The sequence below is a fragment of the Coffea eugenioides genome, chromosome 2 (assembly GCF_003713205.1).
Source record: "Coffea eugenioides isolate CCC68of chromosome 2, Ceug_1.0, whole genome shotgun sequence".
Lineage (NCBI taxonomy): Eukaryota > Viridiplantae > Streptophyta > Magnoliopsida > Gentianales > Rubiaceae > Coffea > Coffea eugenioides.
In genome coordinates, this window is record NC_040036.1 from 2,541,074 (window position 1) to 2,560,091 (window position 19,018).

Sequence of the window (19,018 nt, forward strand, 5' to 3'; positions counted from 1 at the left end):
TAACTTTAAGCAGTGACAGACACAAGAGAGTTGGGACGAAGCCTTGGATCGAGGAGAGCTATAAACTGTTTACAATAAAGAAAACACCCTGGGTCTATTGAGAAACTAGGGGAGGAGGAGGAGGGGATGCATACAATTTCCACACAAGGAAAAAACTGCGTCCATTGAGAAATTTATGGAGGAGGAGAGAGATAACGACGACAGTCATAGAAAGAAAAAAATCTGATTCTATTTGGTAAGAGTAAGAAATTAATAGAGGAAGACGGTGTCTTATTGACTGATTTTATTTAAATAATAATTAAGACGGTAGAGAAATTAAGATGGAAGGAATTGAGTTGTGGCCGTTTGATAAGGGATGAAAACGGCAACTAGAACTAGAGAGAAAGCAAGGGAAAAGGTCGTTTAGGAGGAACAAGTGTTACCATAAAAATTCGTATAAATTGACACATTAACAATTATTACCATAAAAATTCATACACTAACAAGTATCTTTGCATTTATATATATATTTTTTTCAAATTAACATTATTTTTTTAAAAAAATATATCTTATGGACACTCGTTAGGCAGATCGCTCTTGTAGTTTTAGATATACGAATAAACTTAGTACGTACAAAATTGTGGAACAGCACAGCACGATCAAAATAATACTCTATAAAGCGACGAGATTCTTTATTAGGATGGAATTATGAACAAACTCATCGGGCAGCATCAGGTAGAGAAGGCATACCGAAATCATGACGGCATTAGGTAGAGAAGGCATACAAAATATGTAGTATTTCTTTCTGCCACTCTTATTGAAAACACACGTTTGACATTCTGCAGCGCCTCTATAGGTAGAGAAGTCCTTTAATTAATAACCTCAAAGAAATCGATTTTTGATATTTGATTTAGCAGGGTAATAATACATACATATATATATATATATATATCAAAAAGGAATACAGGACTATCAAAGTGAGACGGAGGGAGTAATTTTTACGCTCATCCCGGTGTTTCTATTGAATATTTGACATGCTACCGACGCCTATTGTAGTAAAATCACACAATTTATTTATTTATTTTTTTTAAAAAGCAGGATAACAGAAGAGGGCACCATTTTCAAAACAATTGAAACATGAAAGCCCCACCATCAAATATGCTTAATGATTAAAGATTTTGACCAAAAAAAATAAAAATAAAAATATGATTAAAGATTAAAACCACGTTGCAACGGCAAATGATGTCACAGCCGAAATTTTATATCTGCAGCTATGTTTGTTGTTGATTAAAATGATAAAATTACGCCTTTCAAGTCCAACTTGCATTTTGGTTTAATAAGGAGGACACGTTTGAGCATTTATTACAAGAATATTATATATAGCTGTAGATATAAAATTTGAACGGTGGAAACATCTCTCACTATGACTAAAAGTAAAAGGGAAGCATCCCAAATGGAACGGAAGTAGCAGGGTGGACCTGGAAACCGCATAGAAATATAAAGTTAAGTTGGCCCTTAATGGCAGATGCAGTCATTTTATTTGGCAAAACCGGTTTCTGCAAATCCTCTTTGTATTGTGCACGTTTGCACAGGAATTTTTTTTTTTTTTTTAATAAAATTTTTGATAGATGCAGGGAAATTGATGATGACAAATTAACCAGCTGAAGAAGAAAAACATGTCGGCCCGTCTAATTAATTGTGATTGGTTTGAGTATCCCAATACTGTTTCTCCCACGTCTCTACCTGCTTTATTAAATCTTCTTTTCTCTCCAAAATTGAATGAAGACTAGGAGGGTCGTAAGGAGGAGGCATGGTGCATGGAGCTGCCTCAGAGGGACTCGTAACAACGGAATCCACCATATATTTCTTCACCAGTCCATCAGCCGGACAGGCCATTAACTCGGAACAAAGTTCAATTGCTTTCGGAGGAACGCTTGGCTTGTATTTCAGAAGCTTAGCATACTCTGTCAAGAGGTGAAACATGTAATCATACACATATTTCATTTGCAGCTCCTCTTGTACAAAATGGCTTGCTGCCTTGCCAATGGCCTGTGCCTGTGATATAAAACCTTGCTCTTGAGTTGGATGATAAAACTTGTTGCCTAGAAATTGACTAGCAGATTGTATGATCAGCACAGCAAGAATGGCGGCCTTAAATGAATAGAGGGCCAACTAATTTACCTCTTCCTGATGGGTATTGCCCCAGTGAACAGCATACTTAATTGATCTGCACTTGTCATTCTCTCTTATGGGCCAATAGTGTTGCAGAGGTATCAAACTTCTTGTGAAGAAATCGTAGTAACGTGGCCTGACCACTAAACTAACAGAGTCACACGCAAGAATGTACTTTTCGCTTACGGACCACCCAATTCCTTCGATGTAGATTTTAAATCTGTATCATTCGTGCAAGGATGGAACTAAATCAAAGTTTACTTACCTAACCATACTTACAAGATAGTGTAATAAACATGGTTCACAATATCCGCCGATACCGATACGTATCGGCCGAGTCGTATTCGGAACGGAGGGATTGGTACGATACTGATTTCTGAATCGCGGATATGGTAATATCTGCGACAACTCGTTCTGACTCGGCCGATATTGCCCGATTCGAATCCGTGATACATGATATCGGCCGAAATATCCGAGTCAACTCAGAGTCGATTTAGATATTTTTTCAAATTGTGCATTTTTTGATATTTTCTAATTGTAGTAATTTTTTCAAAAATTTTGGAAACTTTTATGTACTATAATGTGTGTATCAACCGATATGTCGCGACGAATGTGGAACAATCGAGACCGCGATGCAATCGCGACTCGCGACGGCGAACCATGGTAATAAATGACTAAATGAATGCATTGTTGTTTTAGTCGAAGGATTTACTTGTTCTTACCTGTGAATGCATTGGCCTGCTAAGTTAGAATTTTTGAAACCCTGTCGTTGTTCACGATGCCAGTCCTGTTGATTCAGTGTAAATATTAATAATCAGAGTTGAGTCCTTTGCCCACGTATTCAAGAAACACAAGATTCTACAGATTGGTGGTTAGCTTTTCTTTCTTTTCTTATCCCCGAATGGAGGAAATTTGTAACAAATTTTAAATTTATAGATAATTAAACGTCAGGCCCACCTTTCATTCTCTACCCAGAATTGAAGAACCATAATTAAATACAGTACAGTACCTGATAATAGATACGGGCATTCCAATCTTGCTTGCCCGAGACATGGCAATTGAGTAAATCCCTCCTTGAAGCCGTAAGTCTAGCGTTGCCCTTCCAATATGCGTGTGCTTCCCTGTCCACCCATCGCATCCGCCGGTTCCCTTCTTTTAGCTCCTCGGACAATTGCTTCCATGGCTTTATAACAATTTCAGGCCTAGCCATTTATTTGTTCCAATACATATACAAACGGTAGACTGTAAACAAAAACAATGCTGTGTTTCTGACTCTAAGCCAAGTTAGTAGTATAATTTAAAACTTGAAATGCTTACCATCCCCAGAATGACCAATCCGGGAAAACAATGTCGACGGTCGAATCATCTCCGTCATAGCCGAACAGCGGTGGCGGGGCGGTGGCGTTGGATTTGGGATAACATTCTTTAACAATACCCGGCCGGTCCGCGCAGCTGAATACGAGATCCAAGTCGGGCAATTTACCCGGGTACCGCCGTAGCAACTGTAAAATTCCCCACTGCGTGAAAACATCTCTCGTCTGAAACGACCTTCTATAAGTCTCCACGTAAACCGTCCCATTCACTATAACCAGTCGGAAGTCTGCCCTTCTTTTAGCCGCCTCCACCATGTCTAGTGAAATTCCAGTCTCCCTCCAGGGCGACAGGTCTTCGTGGATCCACCGGAAGTAATCTGGGCAGGCCTCGGGAGCGGCCGCGTCTTCGTCTCGTGCTGAAAGACTTGGTGGGTGGTAAGTTGTTGGGCAAGTTCGTGTGTTGTTGGTAACAGCGCAAGTCAATGGGATTTCAATCGGATTCCTCCTGGGCTTTGTCCATGGATCATGAAGAGGGTATTTTGAAAATGTGACGCCACTGAATATTGATTTTCGAGAGTAATTCCCTGCATTCCACTGAAACACATTTTCAAATTACCAAATACGAGAGATATCACAAGCCAAAAGGTACTTGAAATAAACAAACGAATCATCCGATCTAGGATTTCTTGGCAGTAATAATATCAGTTTATACTTGCAAGATACGTTTAATTCCAAAAAAACAAAAAAAAGCTTGTAAGTCGAACCTTCATGGGTCAAATTCTTACATTAATACTCATTCTAATTTGGTGCAGTATGGTACTAAAAAAATCAAGGGAACTCATACTAATTTTTTACACTTACAATAGTCAGTATGGTACTATGACCTTTGCCGACTATGACAATAACAATTCTGTCAAATAAATATTATTAATGCGAGGTCATGAATAACAACAAAAGGCGGGATGGGCTGTCCTGTTCGTTGAGAACGATCTCATGGTTTAAATAAATGCCAGCCAGGGCCATGTCCGCTTCTTCTCTTCTGTCGGCGGCAACCTGTACGAGAATATACTTGATTTCTAATGCTTACTTCCACAATCCTTCTCTCACTCTTGACGCTCCTAAACGCTTTAGAAATGAAGCGGAAATTCTATTTGAGAGTCAAATATATACGAGAGAATGTTTACAACAGAAAACCAAAAAAAAAGGTGCATGAGAGATTAGAATTCCATAGCAAATGAAAAATAAGTGGCAACAACGAGAGTAAATTCCGAAATTATTTTGGGAATTTCTTCGCTAAGTTTCTTCTTCTGGCAATCCACCTTCTCCACCCAAATGGAAGACTGTGTGTGTTATCCCAGAAGAGGCTGCAAGGATCTGACTTCCGTTTGGTGCTGTACTGTACTGATTCAACTCGGACTAATTTACTGAACATTAGAAAAAGCTTAAAATGTCCAGCAGGATCAGTTTCTCTCTTGAAAAAAGAAAAAGAATGAAAAGATCCAGAAGTGCGAAAATCATGTACTAAGTTAATACAGAGATAATTACCCTGAAGTCGAGCAAGCGTGCCGAGAAGAAAGCCGCAATGCACAGAATGAATAAGAATAATGTAGCCAGATAAGATAAGCAGCGACGTTGGAGAATCCCTTGCAGTAATGCTGCCGAATCTCTCATCTTTGCATTGGCCAAATAAATGCGTCTCCAACTTCCTCTTCTAGCCTAGAGAGCATTGACTAGATGCATCTCTGCCCCGCTCTTGAAGAAGGCACTGATTCAGCATTGCAATACCAGCTGATCGATAGCTGATCTTGGCAACTATTAGTAAGAAATTCGACTAGTCGTTGTTTTGATTGCAAAGACAGAAAGCCTTAGCTTTCACATGGCCAAAGCGTTTCTTGAGCAGAAAGCATGGTTTTGGAGTTGCTAATTAAACAAACAGAGCTGAAGATGGAGCAAACAAATGCGCCGTGAACGAGGGAGGAGCAAATGAATATTGTGTAAAGTGTACTGTTCACGTTGACCTCGCATTGCTTGGAAGTGCGGGCTAACTATGTAGAATTTCACAATAACTTGATGAACTAGCCATTAAATTTTCCTGAAATATTTTATTGGCTCGATGATTTTCTTTTCTTTTCTTTTTTTTAATAAAAAAATTGACTATTTTATGATCGAAACTTTCAGCTGTTTAGTTCGCCAGTTTTTGTCTATCATGTCAAATGAAATGGAAGAGATCATGATGTAGTTACACACTTCAGAGTGGACCCCTAGGAAATTTTCTTATCAGCAATCACCAAATTGCAAGAACAAATCAGACGTTGGATTAGGAGTCGTTATCAATCCAAGTATAGCATTTGCCTATTTTGAGGTTTTTCATTAGGATATACAACTTTGACACTTCTTTCTGAAGCTTCTCGTTTCTCTAGAATTTAAAACTTCAATCTGACGAAGTATATATATCCTTAAAGGCGAAAGCTTCTCTCTCCCTCTCGTTCCGTGAACACATTTTCCTATCACCTTTTTATCTCACATACATTAAATCGCTACAGTAATTTTTCTACAAAAAAATCCAGAAAAATGCAATCCAAACACAGTAGTACTATCTACTTCTTTCTGTCAGGATGAAGAAAAAGAAAGCTGGCCATTGGAGGAGGAGGAAAAATATTTTGATCCTAAAAGCTTCCTTTGAGGACACTGAAACTTTTCTAAGAATATAACTAAGTAAATAATTTTATTGGAGAAGGGTACTGTGTTTGTATATTAGATTGTTTGAGATATTTTTTTTGAAAAAAAAAACACTGCAACACTTTTCTAATTTAATGTATGTGACATAAAAATGTGATTGAAAAATATATTGATGATACAAACAAATAAAATTTGACAAATAATCTACTACCCAAACAAACCAGCAATTGAAAAACTGATGAAGCTTTTCTGGTCAAACCAGTGGTAGGCGTGGAATAAAATTTTAACAAAGTTGTTGGACAAGGGGCATGACAAGATAATACTACTATTGATATCAAATTGTTGATGGAAACGTGAAAGCTTTATAAATCACTATAAGTTGCCAACTTGTGATGCACTCTTGATTTTCTTATGCTTTTTTTTTTCTAATTATTGTTATTATTTTTGGTAGGGTATGCTATTGTGCCACGAAGCGTAGCTAAGCAGATCATAGAGCAAACAAAGTCAGGGGAGGCTAGTTTGAAGTTTCTAGATGTTATAGTTACTCATTTTGTATTTGAAGAATTTGATTCTAGTTCATTGAAAACAATTGAACCAAACTCCTGGCGACAAATTTTAATCAGCTACCCTCTTCTCTTTTTTTTCTTTTTTTTTTTCCTTCTTTTTATTCAGAAAATGATGAAAGATTACTCAATTACTCATCAACAATGGTAAGAGGAAAGTTTCTTTGACTGGGAACTGCCAAACTTTGCCAGACCTGATTCGGTCCAGCGCGCGTCGCGTTGCCGCTGCTTCTCGTTAGTCGGTGAGGACCGAGCATAGGGAGGTGCCCTTGCCAAACCTTTAGGGCTAAAAGGTTGACCTGGTCGCAAATTCTTGTAGTGGTAACTAATAAATTAGTACAACAGGTCCCATTGGAGCCCGTAGCATGCCCTGAGTTTAGAATGCATTTACTTCTAACACAAATTGAATTTGATTTTGTAACGTGAGGTGCATATATTACAAGGAAATGAGAAATTTGCCTTAAATTAAGCTGATTTTTTTTTAAAAAAATTTCCTAATAAGGAAAGGATATAATTTAAGAAGTCGAGCGGGGGAAAGAAGATTACAACCTAAAACCTCTAAATTTTGAAACCTTCGGTTTAATCATTAGATCAAAACATTCTCAGCATGCTAAATTAAATAGATAATTCAACTATTTTGGCTAAAAAAATGAATACTTGATGGAATCTTTATCCGCAAATCATAATTCTTATTTATTTTGTGGAGGTTATATCGTTTATATCTACATATGTGTAATTTCGTGTTTTCTCCCTAATTATTGGTTTCATTAATGGCACATGATATGTCATTTTTGGGCAATATTTGCAATCTAAAATAATTAACTCGAATCCAGTTTCAAGTTTAAAAACTTTACTGGCCAGATTAATCCAACTAGACAACAAAAGGGAAAGAAAAAGTGATAGAAAGGATAGAAAGAATAGACATTTCATGAAAGGATAGAAAGAAAACATAATACGCATAAACCTAATGCATATAACACATAAGATAACATGATACGCATAAGAGAGAGAGAGAGAGAGAGAGAGAGAAAGACAAACATACGTTTAGGTAATAAAAAAAAAAAAAAGAAGAAGTGCAACTAAGTATGCTTCTTTTGAGTCTCCCAATATTGTTTTTCCCAGGCCTCCACTAGTTTTGTTGTGTTCCGTTTTGTCTCCAAAATTGAACGAAGGGTTTGAGGATCATGAGGAGGCATGGAGCAGGGAGGGGAATCAGAGGGACCTTTGATCATACTGTCCATCAAATACTTCTTCTTCAATCCGGCCGTGGGGCACGCCATCGACTCCAGACAAAGTCGAACCGCTTTTGCGGGAACAACAGGCTTGTACTTGAGAAGCTTAGCGTACCCATTCAAGAGATGAAACATGTAATCGTACACGTTTTCCATTTTCATTTCTTCTTGAACGAATTTGCCAGCTGCCTTGCCCATGGACTGTGCCTGCACTGGTGCAAGCGTGATTGGAAGTAGTTTTTTTTTTTAAAAAAAAAATTAATAAACTGTCTTTGAGTTGAATATCTGAAAACGTTCGCATAGGAGAAGTTGGGAATGGATTAAAGGAGAGATTAAATTACTTCATCCTTGCGGTGGTTGCCCCATTCAACAGCATACTTGATAGACCTGCACTTGTCATTACCTCTTATAGGCCAGTAGTGTTGCAAAGGCATCAAACCTCTGGAGAAGAAGGTGTAGTAACGGGGACTCACTCGTAAAGTAACAGAATCACAGGCAAGAATGTATTTTTCACTTGCTGACCACCCAATTCCTTCCATGTAGATTTTGTATCTGCATGCATGGTTCGAGCAACGGAGGAGACAAATCAATACTTGCGCTGAGCATTTTACTTTTAGCATTCACAATATAATACAGGGACAAGTCCCAGCAGCCACTTCCAAAATTTTAGAACACCATACAATGATCTGCAAAACTCTTTAAGTACCAGCACTGCTTGTATATGAAGCTGCAATATACCTGTGGCGACATTGATTTGCAAAACTCGCTCCTTTGAAACCTTGCTTCGATTCTTGACCCCAATCCTGCAAAAATCTTTTAAACATGAACCTCTAATTAATGAAGAAGACGATGAATCGTTCACAACTAGAACAAGATTACTCTATTAAGAAAAAAAAAATTTGGATGTGTTAGTTTTATTTAAGAGTACTTTACTTTAGTATTTAGCCTAGCAATCAAGGTCCTGCTTCATCGCTTTTGAAGGAGGATTAGCACATCATCTATTTACTTAGACCTGTTCGATAATTCAATTCAACACTTAAATATAATTGGTTCAAATCTACGTATTTGATAACCAAAACTAGAACATCTAAATTCATTAAGTAGCGCTGAATTTTTTAGGCAAACTTTTCTCTAAAAAATAAATGATATTTACTTAAATGTATCAAATTTTGTACTTAACAATTCACTGATTTAATAGATTCTGATTTCAAATTTCAGATTTAAAACTTCAAATTTCAACTTTTAGACTTCAATTTTATCAAACACATCTTTACTAAATAACTTCCTCTTAATCACTTATAAGAAGGAGAGTTTATATATATGCTGCAAATTAGCGAAAATTCCAAATTCCGCCACCACTTGTATGTAGAGAAATTTATGAAGCTTTGTTACCACTACGTAAATACGAGCATTCCAATCCTCTTTGTCTGAATCGTTGCACTTGACCAAGTCCATCCTGTCTGCGGACATTATGGATCCCTTCCAGTAAGCATGTTCATCCCTGTCCGCCCATCTACTCCTTCCATTTGCCTTTTTTAAGTCCTTTAACAGCCCCTCCCATGGCTTTACACCAGTGTTAGGCCTACAACATTTATATAAACAAATAATAAGCGCTAATTCCTGATTTAAAAAATAATAATCACATTAGGTTTGACACAAAACAAAAAGAAAAAGAAAAAATTATTTAAACATACAAACAGGATCCCATCAATTTATTCTAGAATGTAAATTTGCCTCATTTCTATGGAATTTGGAACTTGCCTCATATCCAAGGAGTAATTTGCAATTACGACCACCAAAAAAAAAAAAAAAATAAGGAAGAAGAAGAAGAGAAGAAAGAAAGAATCGTACCATCCCCAGAATGACCAATCTGGAAAAACGATGTCGAAGGTGGCATCGTTTCCATCATAGCCGAAGAGTGGTGGCGGGGCCTTGTCACCGGGCTGAGGATAAAGATTTTTCTTAATAATTGGGCGGTCCCTCATGTGAAACATTAGGTCCAAGTCAGGCATTTCACCGGGATATCTCCGTAGCAACTGCACAATCCCCCACTGCGTATAAATGTCTCTGTTGTAACGCGACTTTGAGTAGGTCTCTACGTAAGCCTTCCCATTCACTATTACCAATCTGAAAGCAGCCTTTTCCTTAGCCTTCTTCACCATGTCCAGTGTTACTCCGGTTTCCCTCCAGGGCGATAGATCTTCGTGGATCCAACGGAAGAAATCAGGACAGGTAGGCTGTGGTTTTGATGGACGTTCTTGATTTTCAAAGTGACCAAGTTCGGATGGGGATTCATTTCCAGGGCACGTCAACTTGCTGTTACCGGGCAAACAGTTCAGTTGGGTTCCATGAATCTTGTTCTTAGTCTCAGGTGCTGATATTGATTTTTGCGAGTAGTTGTGAGGACTTTTCTTCTCAAATATCATGCTAGCAGATGTTGATTTTTGCAGGTAGTTCTGCACATTTACGAGTAACTGAGAGAGTTGTACAAATGAAATCACAAATCAAAAAACATCCATTCAGCCTGGTCCGGAAAATCCTACATTCTTTTCCCTTGATATATATATCATCAATAACTAACGATCAATCTAGTCAATGACCGATCACATAAATCTCTATTTATAGACATCAAAGTTTGGTATCATCATAAAACATTCACTGTAGTTCTACGGTGGAAGTTGGGCACAAAACTGGAAACCGTGGCATGCATAATTAACCAGAAATTAAGTAGAGAGTTATTAGAGGTTTTACGTACGGATGGGTCGATAAAGCGTGAGTAGGCAAAAGCAGCCATGCAGGAGATGACGAAGATTGACAAAGGAAGCCAAGATCGCCAGTTATGATGCCCAAATCCATGCACCTCTTTATCTCTCATCTTTACGTTGTCCAGTCCTCCTTATACGCCTTATTTTTTTTTTTCCGTTTAAGACGCCGTTAGATCACCGGCTAGCTTACCACTGTTGGTCACTCTGTGTTCCCCACTTGAACGGCCTTCGTCGTTGGATTGCTTCAACTTTCATATAACATAAATTACGTATGAGTTCCGTAAAATTAGAAGACGGTGAAGCAGCGAAAGTCTTTAGTAAGTTTTTTTCTATTTTTTTTTTTGGGCGAGCGAGGATTTGGGAATTGGGATTCCCCAGTTGGGTTGCAGATGAACCCGTGTATGCATATCCCACGAAGGAAGGATGTAAAGCCAAGAAGTTAAATCAACTTTAAGCTATAAAAATAGGTTGGTGACATAGGGATGGAAGCTGTTAATGCTCTATTGACTTGCATTGCAGCTTTGGGGCTCATTAAAGATAAACTACGGCTAATTGGTGATGTTTCCTCGTCAAGCAGGTAACTCAGACTCAAATCCGGTGGGAGAAGGCACTTGAAAGTCACCCGGCCCCTAACTAATTCTCGGGTTGGAATTCTCTACATTGGATTTCTCTCCATTGGTCTCTCTATTTCAATTTATTTAAAGGGTATTGTTATTTGCACTTCCCCTATATTATTTGCACTTTCACTATCACATTTTCATCTTGATGAGACCATATTATCCCTGCCCTAATTTCTTTTCCCATCCTATCTTGTGTTCGCATGCAAGGAAGTTAGGTACAATTGCGTACGTGTTCAAAAGGAAAAAAAATTTAATTTTTGCTTCTCTTTTTCTAAATCTAAATAACTGTTTTTTAATTTATTTTTCATATTCTTATTTGAATTTCAATTTTGCAGATTTTTGATGAGCACGATTGAGCTTCTATTGCATCATTTTGATATTAGATGCTGTTATGCTTTTGTTGAAATATGCTAGAAAGTTTCATTCTCTCTATGGTGGCTATATGATCTATTCTCAGTAGAGTTTTTAAAGAATTGTCCTATTTATAAGACGTTGTAGTTATACTCAATTTTTGGTCATCTTTGACACTTGAATTTTTTTATTTATTTGTTTTTTTTTTTTGGGGCTTGAAGTTTGGACTCTATTCATATTACATTGCTAGATTGATTTTTGACATCATATAATTTCTAAAAGTTTTATAGAAAAATACATAATACATATTAGTGACAATTTTAAATTAGCCATTTTAATGTGTAATGGAATAATTAATTGATTTTAGAATGTAAGAGAAAATCTAGTAAAGTTAACTCATAAACAAAGAGATGAAATTAGGGAGAGGAAAATATGGTCTTATCAAAATAAAAATGGAATAGTGGAAGTGCAAATAACATATGGAGAGTACAAATAACATTACCTTATCTAAATTACTATAACTTTATAAAATCATCCGATTGTATCATTACTTTTCTTTTAATTGTTAGATCAACATACTAAAAACTGATATTCTTTTGAGAATATTTTGACATTCAATTTATATGAAACATTTGAACAATGAAGAACGAGTCAAAATTTATAATGATTAAAACAACAAAATTTAGTCAATTTTATGTATAACTTATACCAGTGATGAAATATATTATGCATGGTGTTGATTTTTGAAAATAATTTTTAAATTAATTTTATTAGGATATAATGGGGAGAAATTCTTTCCATTGCAATGAAGAGGTGTTTAGCCCACTAATCCTCTACTTCCACTCTCATGGGACAATGCTACAGTTCGTGAGTCACGCTAATGGGGTAAATTTTTCAGTTCAATTGACATTGGTGACAAGTCGGATTTTATAGTATCGTGTTAGTATAATTAATATTAGTGCTAATAAATTTATAGGAAAATTAGTAAGTATGTCCCTAAAGCAGTAAGTTTAATCACAAATAGAAATTTACGCTTTCAGTAATCAAACTCACTTACTACTTGACAAATTTTATTTTTCTTTAAATTGAAGGAAAAATTTTGCTTCTTTTTTGAAGAAATCCTCAACCTTTTCAAATTTTAATAAAGACTTCTACCACATGCAAAAAATGAATTAAATTAAAAAAGGTCTATCCATTTTTTATGTGGATTAAAAACGTTAAAAATTGGTTAACGCTTATGGACAAAAAGAGGAAGCAGGCAGAAAGGTAAAAATGCATAACTAGTTATGTTTATTTCGAGCGTCCCAATACTGTTTCTCCAACGTCTCAGCTTGCTTCATTGAATTCTCTTTTCTCTCCAAAATTGAATGAAGAGTTTGTGGATCATAAGGCGGAGGCATTGTGCATGGCGGTGCATCGGATGGACCTCTAACAAAAGTTTCCATCATCATTTCCTTCACCAATCCCTGTGCAGGACAAGCCATAAACTCGGAACAAACTTCGACCGCTTTCCGAGGAACACCAGGCTTGAATTTCAATAGCTTAGCGTATCCGCTCAACAGGTGAAACATGTAGTCATACACGTAATCCATCTTCAACTCCTCTTGTATGAAACTGCTTGCTGCCTTCCCAATGGCTTGTGCCTGTCGTGTATATGAATCTTTGTAAATGAGAAAGGTTGGCAATGGTGCAAATTAAGTCATCAATTACCTCTTGCGGGTGGGTGTTGCCCCAGTCAACAGCATGCTTTAGTGATCTGCACTTGTCATCATTTCTTATCGGCCAGTAATGCTCCAAAGGCATCAAACTTCTTGCAAAAAAATCGTAATAACGTGGCTTCACTAGTAAGGTCAGAGAATCACAGGCGAGAATGTACTTCTCACTCACAGACCATCCAACGCCTTCGATATAGATTTTGTATCTGTGTATATGGTTCGGGCAGTTAGGAGTTACAAGATCAAAGTTCAACTAAAGTAGGCAAATAGCAGCTATCATTAAACCTTGAAAAAAAAGGGTCATGTGTAAAAAAATAAAAATAAAAATAAAACAATGCTACACATCATATCACACACCTTAATAAGAGTGAATTTTGCCCGTTATATTCCAACTAAACTAGTGATTGGCTAGAGTTAATGATTACCATGTACAGAGTAACAAAAAGCCAGAAAAGGGATCAACCACAAGCGAAGACAAGAGATGGCAAGAAGTAATCACCGTAAAGGTCTACTCTACCTGTGTGTGCATTGGCTTGCTAAGTCAGATTGTTTGTAACCTTGCTGCTGCTCACGAATCCAGTCCTATACAAAGTATAATCTGTGAGATCTTTATGCAATTGACCTTTATGTTAAAATCAATTATAATGAAAAAGAAGGATAATTTAGTGACACTGCCAAATTGGACTTAATTCTAGAAACGTGTAACTCCAGTTTAACACTTAAAAATGCATCGCCGAATAGAATGAGGTTGTGGTACCTGAGAGTAAATGCGAGCATTCCAATCCTGTTTGTCTGAAACGTTGCATTTTGCCATATCCAACCTGTTTCGTGCCACTGCAGGGTTCCCCTTCCAGTAAGCATGTGGCTCCCTCTCTACCCATCTACTCCTCTCATTCCCTTCTTTTAGATCCTTTGACAATGACTCCCATGGCTTTATATTCAGCTCTGGCCTGCAACATTTTTTCTCACGAGTAAACAAACTTAAACCCCACATTCTTCGATACAGGTAAAGCTAGCTCATAAAAAAGTTTTTCTTCTTCTTCCTCTTTTTTCTTCCAAAAGAAAAGCCTAGAATGAAAACTCAGAACTAAAAGAAAAATGCTCGGCGGTTAAAGTCTTCTCAATGCATTTCTCATCTTCGATCCCACATGAATTTTCACACAAGAATCTTTGTACTGGAATAAAATAGAGGGGTAGTGATCATTAGACGAATCTGTTGCATCGTACGTATATAGCTTTTTCTTCTTTCTTTTTAAGGAAAAAAATTTAAAGAATCTGATTATGTCTGTAGATGCATGCCAAGTATAAGCAATTCGTACCATCCCCAGAATGACCAATCTGGAAAAACAATGTCCAAGGTGGCATCATCTCTACAGTAAGCGAATAACGGCGGCGGGGCCGGTGAATTTGGTCCGCTTTGAACTTCCTTCATGATAGCCGGCCGGTCGTTGCAGTCAAACATGAGTTCCAGATCAGGGAGTTGACCTGGGTACTTGCGCAATAACTGAAGAATCCCCCACAACGTAAAGGTGTCTCTACTATGATGCGACCTCCTGAACTTCTCCACGTAAGCCCTTCCATTGACTATAACCAATCGGAAATGGGCTGTCTTCCTAGCCATGCTCAGCATCTCCAACGTAATTCCTGTTTCTCTCCATGGCCATAGGTCTTCGTGGATCCAACGGAAGTAATCTGGACACGTAGGTTGAGGAGGACTTGTAGCAATGTTCTGATCTTGTACGAGAAGCTGTGATGGGTAGTAATTTGCTGGGCAGGTCCGCTTCGAGATTCCAGCTGTGCAGTTAAGCGGGATTTCAATTTTCTTTACGGGGAATTCATCAGATTGGGTGGTTTTCTTGGTATACTCTCTACTGTGGTAGTTGTGAAATGTTATGCCTGTGAATATGGAATGCTCTGAGTAGTTTTGAGCAATCGACTGCACAAGGTTAAGAAAATTGTAGCGTCAAAATCTAAGTTCTTAATTTTTTATTTTTTTTTTGGAAGGGAGTTCTTAATTTTTTGTTCGCGTTCTCTAATTAGCATCTAAATCATGGAAAACAAATGGTTTAACTTGAACCTTAATTAAGTTTACCACCATAAATTCTTTACGTAGCTAGCTTGTACAACTGAAAAAAGAAAAAAAAAGGCAACCGTAATTGGTAATTGTGGTAACATTTGGGATTCTGCATAACAAGGAAGGAAAATTCGCACTCAAGAACTTGTGGTGAGTAAAAGAATGCTCAAACGTTTGGTACCACTGTATTATAATAATAAGGCTGGGTATGATAAGGAAAATGATCAGTCTAACAACACAAATCCCTGTAAAGTGCAAGTACAAGCACAAGGAATGGGGGGATCGACCACAAAGCAGTGAAAGCACAAACAACAAAAAGGAGATGAGTAAAGTATGCAGTGAGAAAGTTACGTACGGAAGCGTCAAGCAGGCGCGTGTAAACAATTGCGGCAATGGAGAGAATGATTAAGAACAAAAGTGGCAGTACAGAAGATCGCCAATAATGCTGATTGCGAAGACGATGCTCTTTTATATGTGCTCTGTCTTTAATTGCCTGCATTCTGCAACTCCGACTCCGACCGATCCGCAGCTTACAATAATGCTTGCGACATTCTACAATAATTTGAATGGTTTCGGAATCTAAGATTTAGATTTGAACAGAGCCATCATGCTTAGAATTTTTGCGAGGTCAACTAATTTTTGGGGAAAACAAGCTGGATCTGGAATTCTATACTGCTGCTAACGGCGAACTGGAAGAAGAAGCCATACGCGACGCCCAAAGAGATAAATCCGAACTGCGCGAAGAAGAGAAAAAAAAAAGAGAGAGAAAGAGCTTCTTGGAACTTCAGACTTGATTTAGTTGCAGCTCCAGCTTATCGTCTACCGGTTTATGCGGGACGTAGAATCAAATTATTGGCAGGGAATGAGGACACACAGAGAAAATGATTAATGGCAGGGCAGAGGACATACAAAGAAAATGATATGTCATCGGATTGATGACTACGAGTATATCACTACCAATAATTTTTTTGTAAAATTATGAAAAAAAATAAAGAGATTACAGTCTTTTTTTTGTAAAATTATGAAAAAAAAAAACAAGGCCTTAACAAAGCAAAGGATGGAAAAAAAAAACAATAAAAGGCCTGAATTTGAAGAAAAACTTTTGAGTAAGGAACCAGCTTCACGTTATTGCCGTTTGTTGGAAAAAAAAAAAGAAACCAGCTTCACGTTGAGTCGATGCACTGAATAGTATTGGTATCTTACAAACGAAAAATCTGTCACTTTCTATTTTAGTACTGCTTTTGTCATTGGGATTTAAAATTTGACACCTCCTCTAGTCCACGCTGACCCGTTTCTATGTTCAAATATACATCACTCACTCTAGTTATCGTTTCTCGTCAAGCAAGTTTTCATGTAGCCTGTACCGAACATATGGAATAAATCATTTTCGTGATCTTGAAGAAAAGATTCTTTTTCCTTTTTGTTTTGAAACACTAAAAAACATAAGATCCCATTTGTATTGCTAGTTTTTAGAGTTTTTATACAGAAATGTACTGTAACTATTTGATATATATAAAATAAACAAATTATTAAAAAATATATTCACGAAAAACATAAAAAAGATGATCTAGATGGAAAACAATGGTTTAATACCCAAAAAATATAAGAGAGGACTCAAAATCCAACTTTTGTCCGAACAAAGGCCCATTTGGCAAGTGAGTTTTTGGATGTTTGTTTAAAATTTTACTGTAATTTACTGTAGAAGTTGTAAAAAAAAATTTTGAAGTGTGTAAATTTTTGAATATTTTGAAATATATAATTTAAAATTTTTAAGAAATTTTTAAAGGTTATTGTAGCTAAAATTATTAAAAAATTTGAAACAAACAAACTTGGCCAAAAGCTTGCTTACCAAACAAGGCCTATGCACAGACAAGGAAAAGTGATTAATCAGCCACTAGAACTAATAATCTAGCTATGAAATAATATCCAGGACAAAATAAGAAAGAAAACTGAGGAGTACTAGGCTCCTAGGCAAAATAAGAAAGAGAACTAATACAAGGCTCTTCCTCGTTAGCTGGATTGAGTTTTTCAGGGTATGACATCTAAACAGCCATTCTCTAGTATTTTCTAGTTTACGGCATCATCGAAAGCTCAGTCTCACCTTCGTCGTGTGCTCAAGTTGTTTTTTTTTATCGAATACGATATAAGACACACACACCCAACTAATTAAATTTGACTGAGGGTTAAAGTTAAGAGGACCTAAGAGGTAATCTAAGAGGGACCCACAAAACTTATCTATCCAACCAATTGATAATTAGAAGGCAAACCTGTAGACCTTAATCCCAGGTTAAAAAACCCACGTCCTAGCCAAGGCAAACCCGTGTGCTCAAGTTGTTCGTGTGATCTTTTTATATGGCAGGCAGTATTTGCCGGAAAAAAATAGAAGATACTCCCTCCGTCCCGTTTTGTTAGTCTTGTTTTCCTTTTTCGTCTGTCCCAAATTGTAGTCCACTTTCTCATTAAGGAATGTAGTAATCTTTTAAATTGTCTAAAATACTCTTATTAAATATCTTGTTATTAATCCATTGTTATTAAATACTAACTCACTACATTGAATACATTGAGCTTTTCCAATACATAGATAAATGAAAAGTCTATCTTTATTATTTATTGACACTATTGGCGGTAATTGAAACAATCAGGGTGTATTATGGGCGGTAACTGATATTTATTGGCACCATTAGCTGTAACTGATATTAATTGGCACTCTTCGTGATTAGCATAAGGGTATTTTAGGAAATTATTAATCTAAATTTATGTTTCCAACCAAATTAATTACACTTTCTTAATCTGTGTGAAAAAAAAACCAACACTAACAAAACGGGACGGAGGGAGTATCAATAAATGCTTCAGCCACAAGAGAGAGAGAGAGAGAGAGAGAGAGAGAGCCAAATTAATTACACTTTCTTAATCTGTGTGAAAAAAAAATCAACACTAACAAAACGGGACGGAGGGAGTATCAATAAATGCTTCAGCCACGAGAGAGAGAGAGAGAGAGAGAGAGAGAGAGGGAGAACATCAATACAGCTGTCTCTGTTTTCAAGTTCGAATCGAACAGAGATCTCACACGTAACATAATTGAGTAATGATGCTACAGATTACCGGCATTTACCCAAGTTGCTGCTTGTTGAGAAATGGATTGCCCGTAGCCGTGTGGGTCTTGAAGATGGGCCTTTCATGTAACGTCCGTAGATGTGCGCGTGGTCCACAGCCATAAGCCTCGCTACCCATGGGCCATGATCCATCCACCAAATTCCGGCCTAAAAGTCTCAATTTCAAAAAATAATTCACCACCAAGGCCTCCGTCTGTCTAACCACCAAGCCCTTGGGCTGGTGGCCACCACCAAGCCCTTAAACCTTGTGAGAGGCAAGGGTTCTCCCACCAATATGCCATTCTTGTGGCTTGCTTCAAATCCAGACGGGTGCGTCGTGCACCCGTTTGGTCCGATGGTGGTTCTGTCCCCATCGGTCCCCATAGGCTCAGTTGAGCCTCCCCGTAGATAGAGTAGGATTAGGAGTAGGGTTGACAATTGACAAAAAAAAAAAAAAAAGGCC

The 19,018-nt window shown here is 37.3% G+C and overlaps 3 protein-coding genes across 3 annotated transcripts; all 3 read right to left on the reverse strand.

Moving 5' to 3' along the window:
* Positions 1 to 1,605: 1,605 nt before the first annotated feature.
* Positions 1,606 to 5,388, reverse strand: LOC113763401 (O-glucosyltransferase rumi homolog). Its single transcript, XM_027307201.1, has 6 exons — positions 5,010 to 5,388; positions 3,469 to 4,058; positions 3,161 to 3,353; positions 2,874 to 2,938; positions 2,161 to 2,371; positions 1,606 to 2,034 (listed from the first exon to the last, which is right to left on the reverse strand). Exons 1-6 carry the CDS (start codon positions 5,133 to 5,135, stop codon positions 1,672 to 1,674), a joined length of 1,548 nt encoding a protein of 515 aa, XP_027163002.1. The 5' UTR covers positions 5,136 to 5,388; the 3' UTR covers positions 1,606 to 1,671.
* A 2,397-nt stretch (positions 5,389 to 7,785) lies between these two features.
* On the reverse strand, positions 7,786 to 10,813 carry LOC113762849 (O-glucosyltransferase rumi homolog). Its single transcript, XM_027306466.1, has 6 exons — positions 10,694 to 10,813; positions 9,790 to 10,412; positions 9,331 to 9,520; positions 8,677 to 8,741; positions 8,280 to 8,490; positions 7,786 to 8,145 (listed from the first exon to the last, which is right to left on the reverse strand). Exons 1-6 carry the CDS (start codon positions 10,811 to 10,813, stop codon positions 7,786 to 7,788), a joined length of 1,569 nt encoding a protein of 522 aa, XP_027162267.1.
* Positions 10,814 to 12,842: 2,029 nt separating this feature from the next.
* LOC113761989 (O-glucosyltransferase rumi homolog) lies at positions 12,843 to 16,417 on the reverse strand. The gene is made up of 6 exons (XM_027305214.1): positions 15,819 to 16,417; positions 14,709 to 15,325; positions 14,147 to 14,339; positions 13,907 to 13,971; positions 13,385 to 13,595; positions 12,843 to 13,317 (listed from the first exon to the last, which is right to left on the reverse strand). Exons 1-6 carry the CDS (start codon positions 15,960 to 15,962, stop codon positions 12,955 to 12,957), a joined length of 1,593 nt encoding a protein of 530 aa, XP_027161015.1. The 5' UTR covers positions 15,963 to 16,417; the 3' UTR covers positions 12,843 to 12,954.
* Positions 16,418 to 19,018: the final 2,601 nt, after the last annotated feature.

Bases quoted from the DNA above. Each gene is read 5' to 3' on its own strand.
- LOC113761989 (XM_027305214.1), bottom strand. From the start codon at position 15,962: ATGCAGGCAATTAAAGACAGAGCACATATAAAAGAGCATCGTCTTCGC. The intron at 15,326-15,818 runs GTACGTAACTTT...AACCTTGTGCAG, and splicing joins CGCGCCTGCTTGACGCTTCC to TCGATTGCTCAAAACTACTC. The intron at 13,596-13,906 runs GTAGAGTAGACC...CCATATACACAG, and splicing joins GCAAGCCAATGCACACACAG to ATACAAAATCTATATCGAAG.
- LOC113762849 (XM_027306466.1), bottom strand. From the start codon at position 10,813: ATGAGAGATAAAGAGGTGCATGGATTTGGGCATCATAACTGGCGATCT. The intron at 10,413-10,693 runs GTACGTAAAACC...CAACTCTCTCAG, and splicing joins CACGCTTTATCGACCCATCC to TTACTCGTAAATGTGCAGAA. The intron at 8,742-9,330 runs GTAACAAAGCTT...AGATTTTTGCAG, and splicing joins ATGCTCGTATTTACGTAGTG to GATTGGGGTCAAGAATCGAA.
- LOC113763401 (XM_027307201.1), bottom strand. From the start codon at position 5,135: ATGAGAGATTCGGCAGCATTACTGCAAGGGATTCTCCAACGTCGCTGC. The intron at 2,372-2,873 runs GTAAGAACAAGT...CGAATGATACAG, and splicing joins GCAGGCCAATGCATTCACAG to ATTTAAAATCTACATCGAAG. The intron at 2,035-2,160 runs GTAAATTAGTTG...TTTATATCACAG, and splicing joins GCAATACCCATCAGGAAGAG to GCACAGGCCATTGGCAAGGC.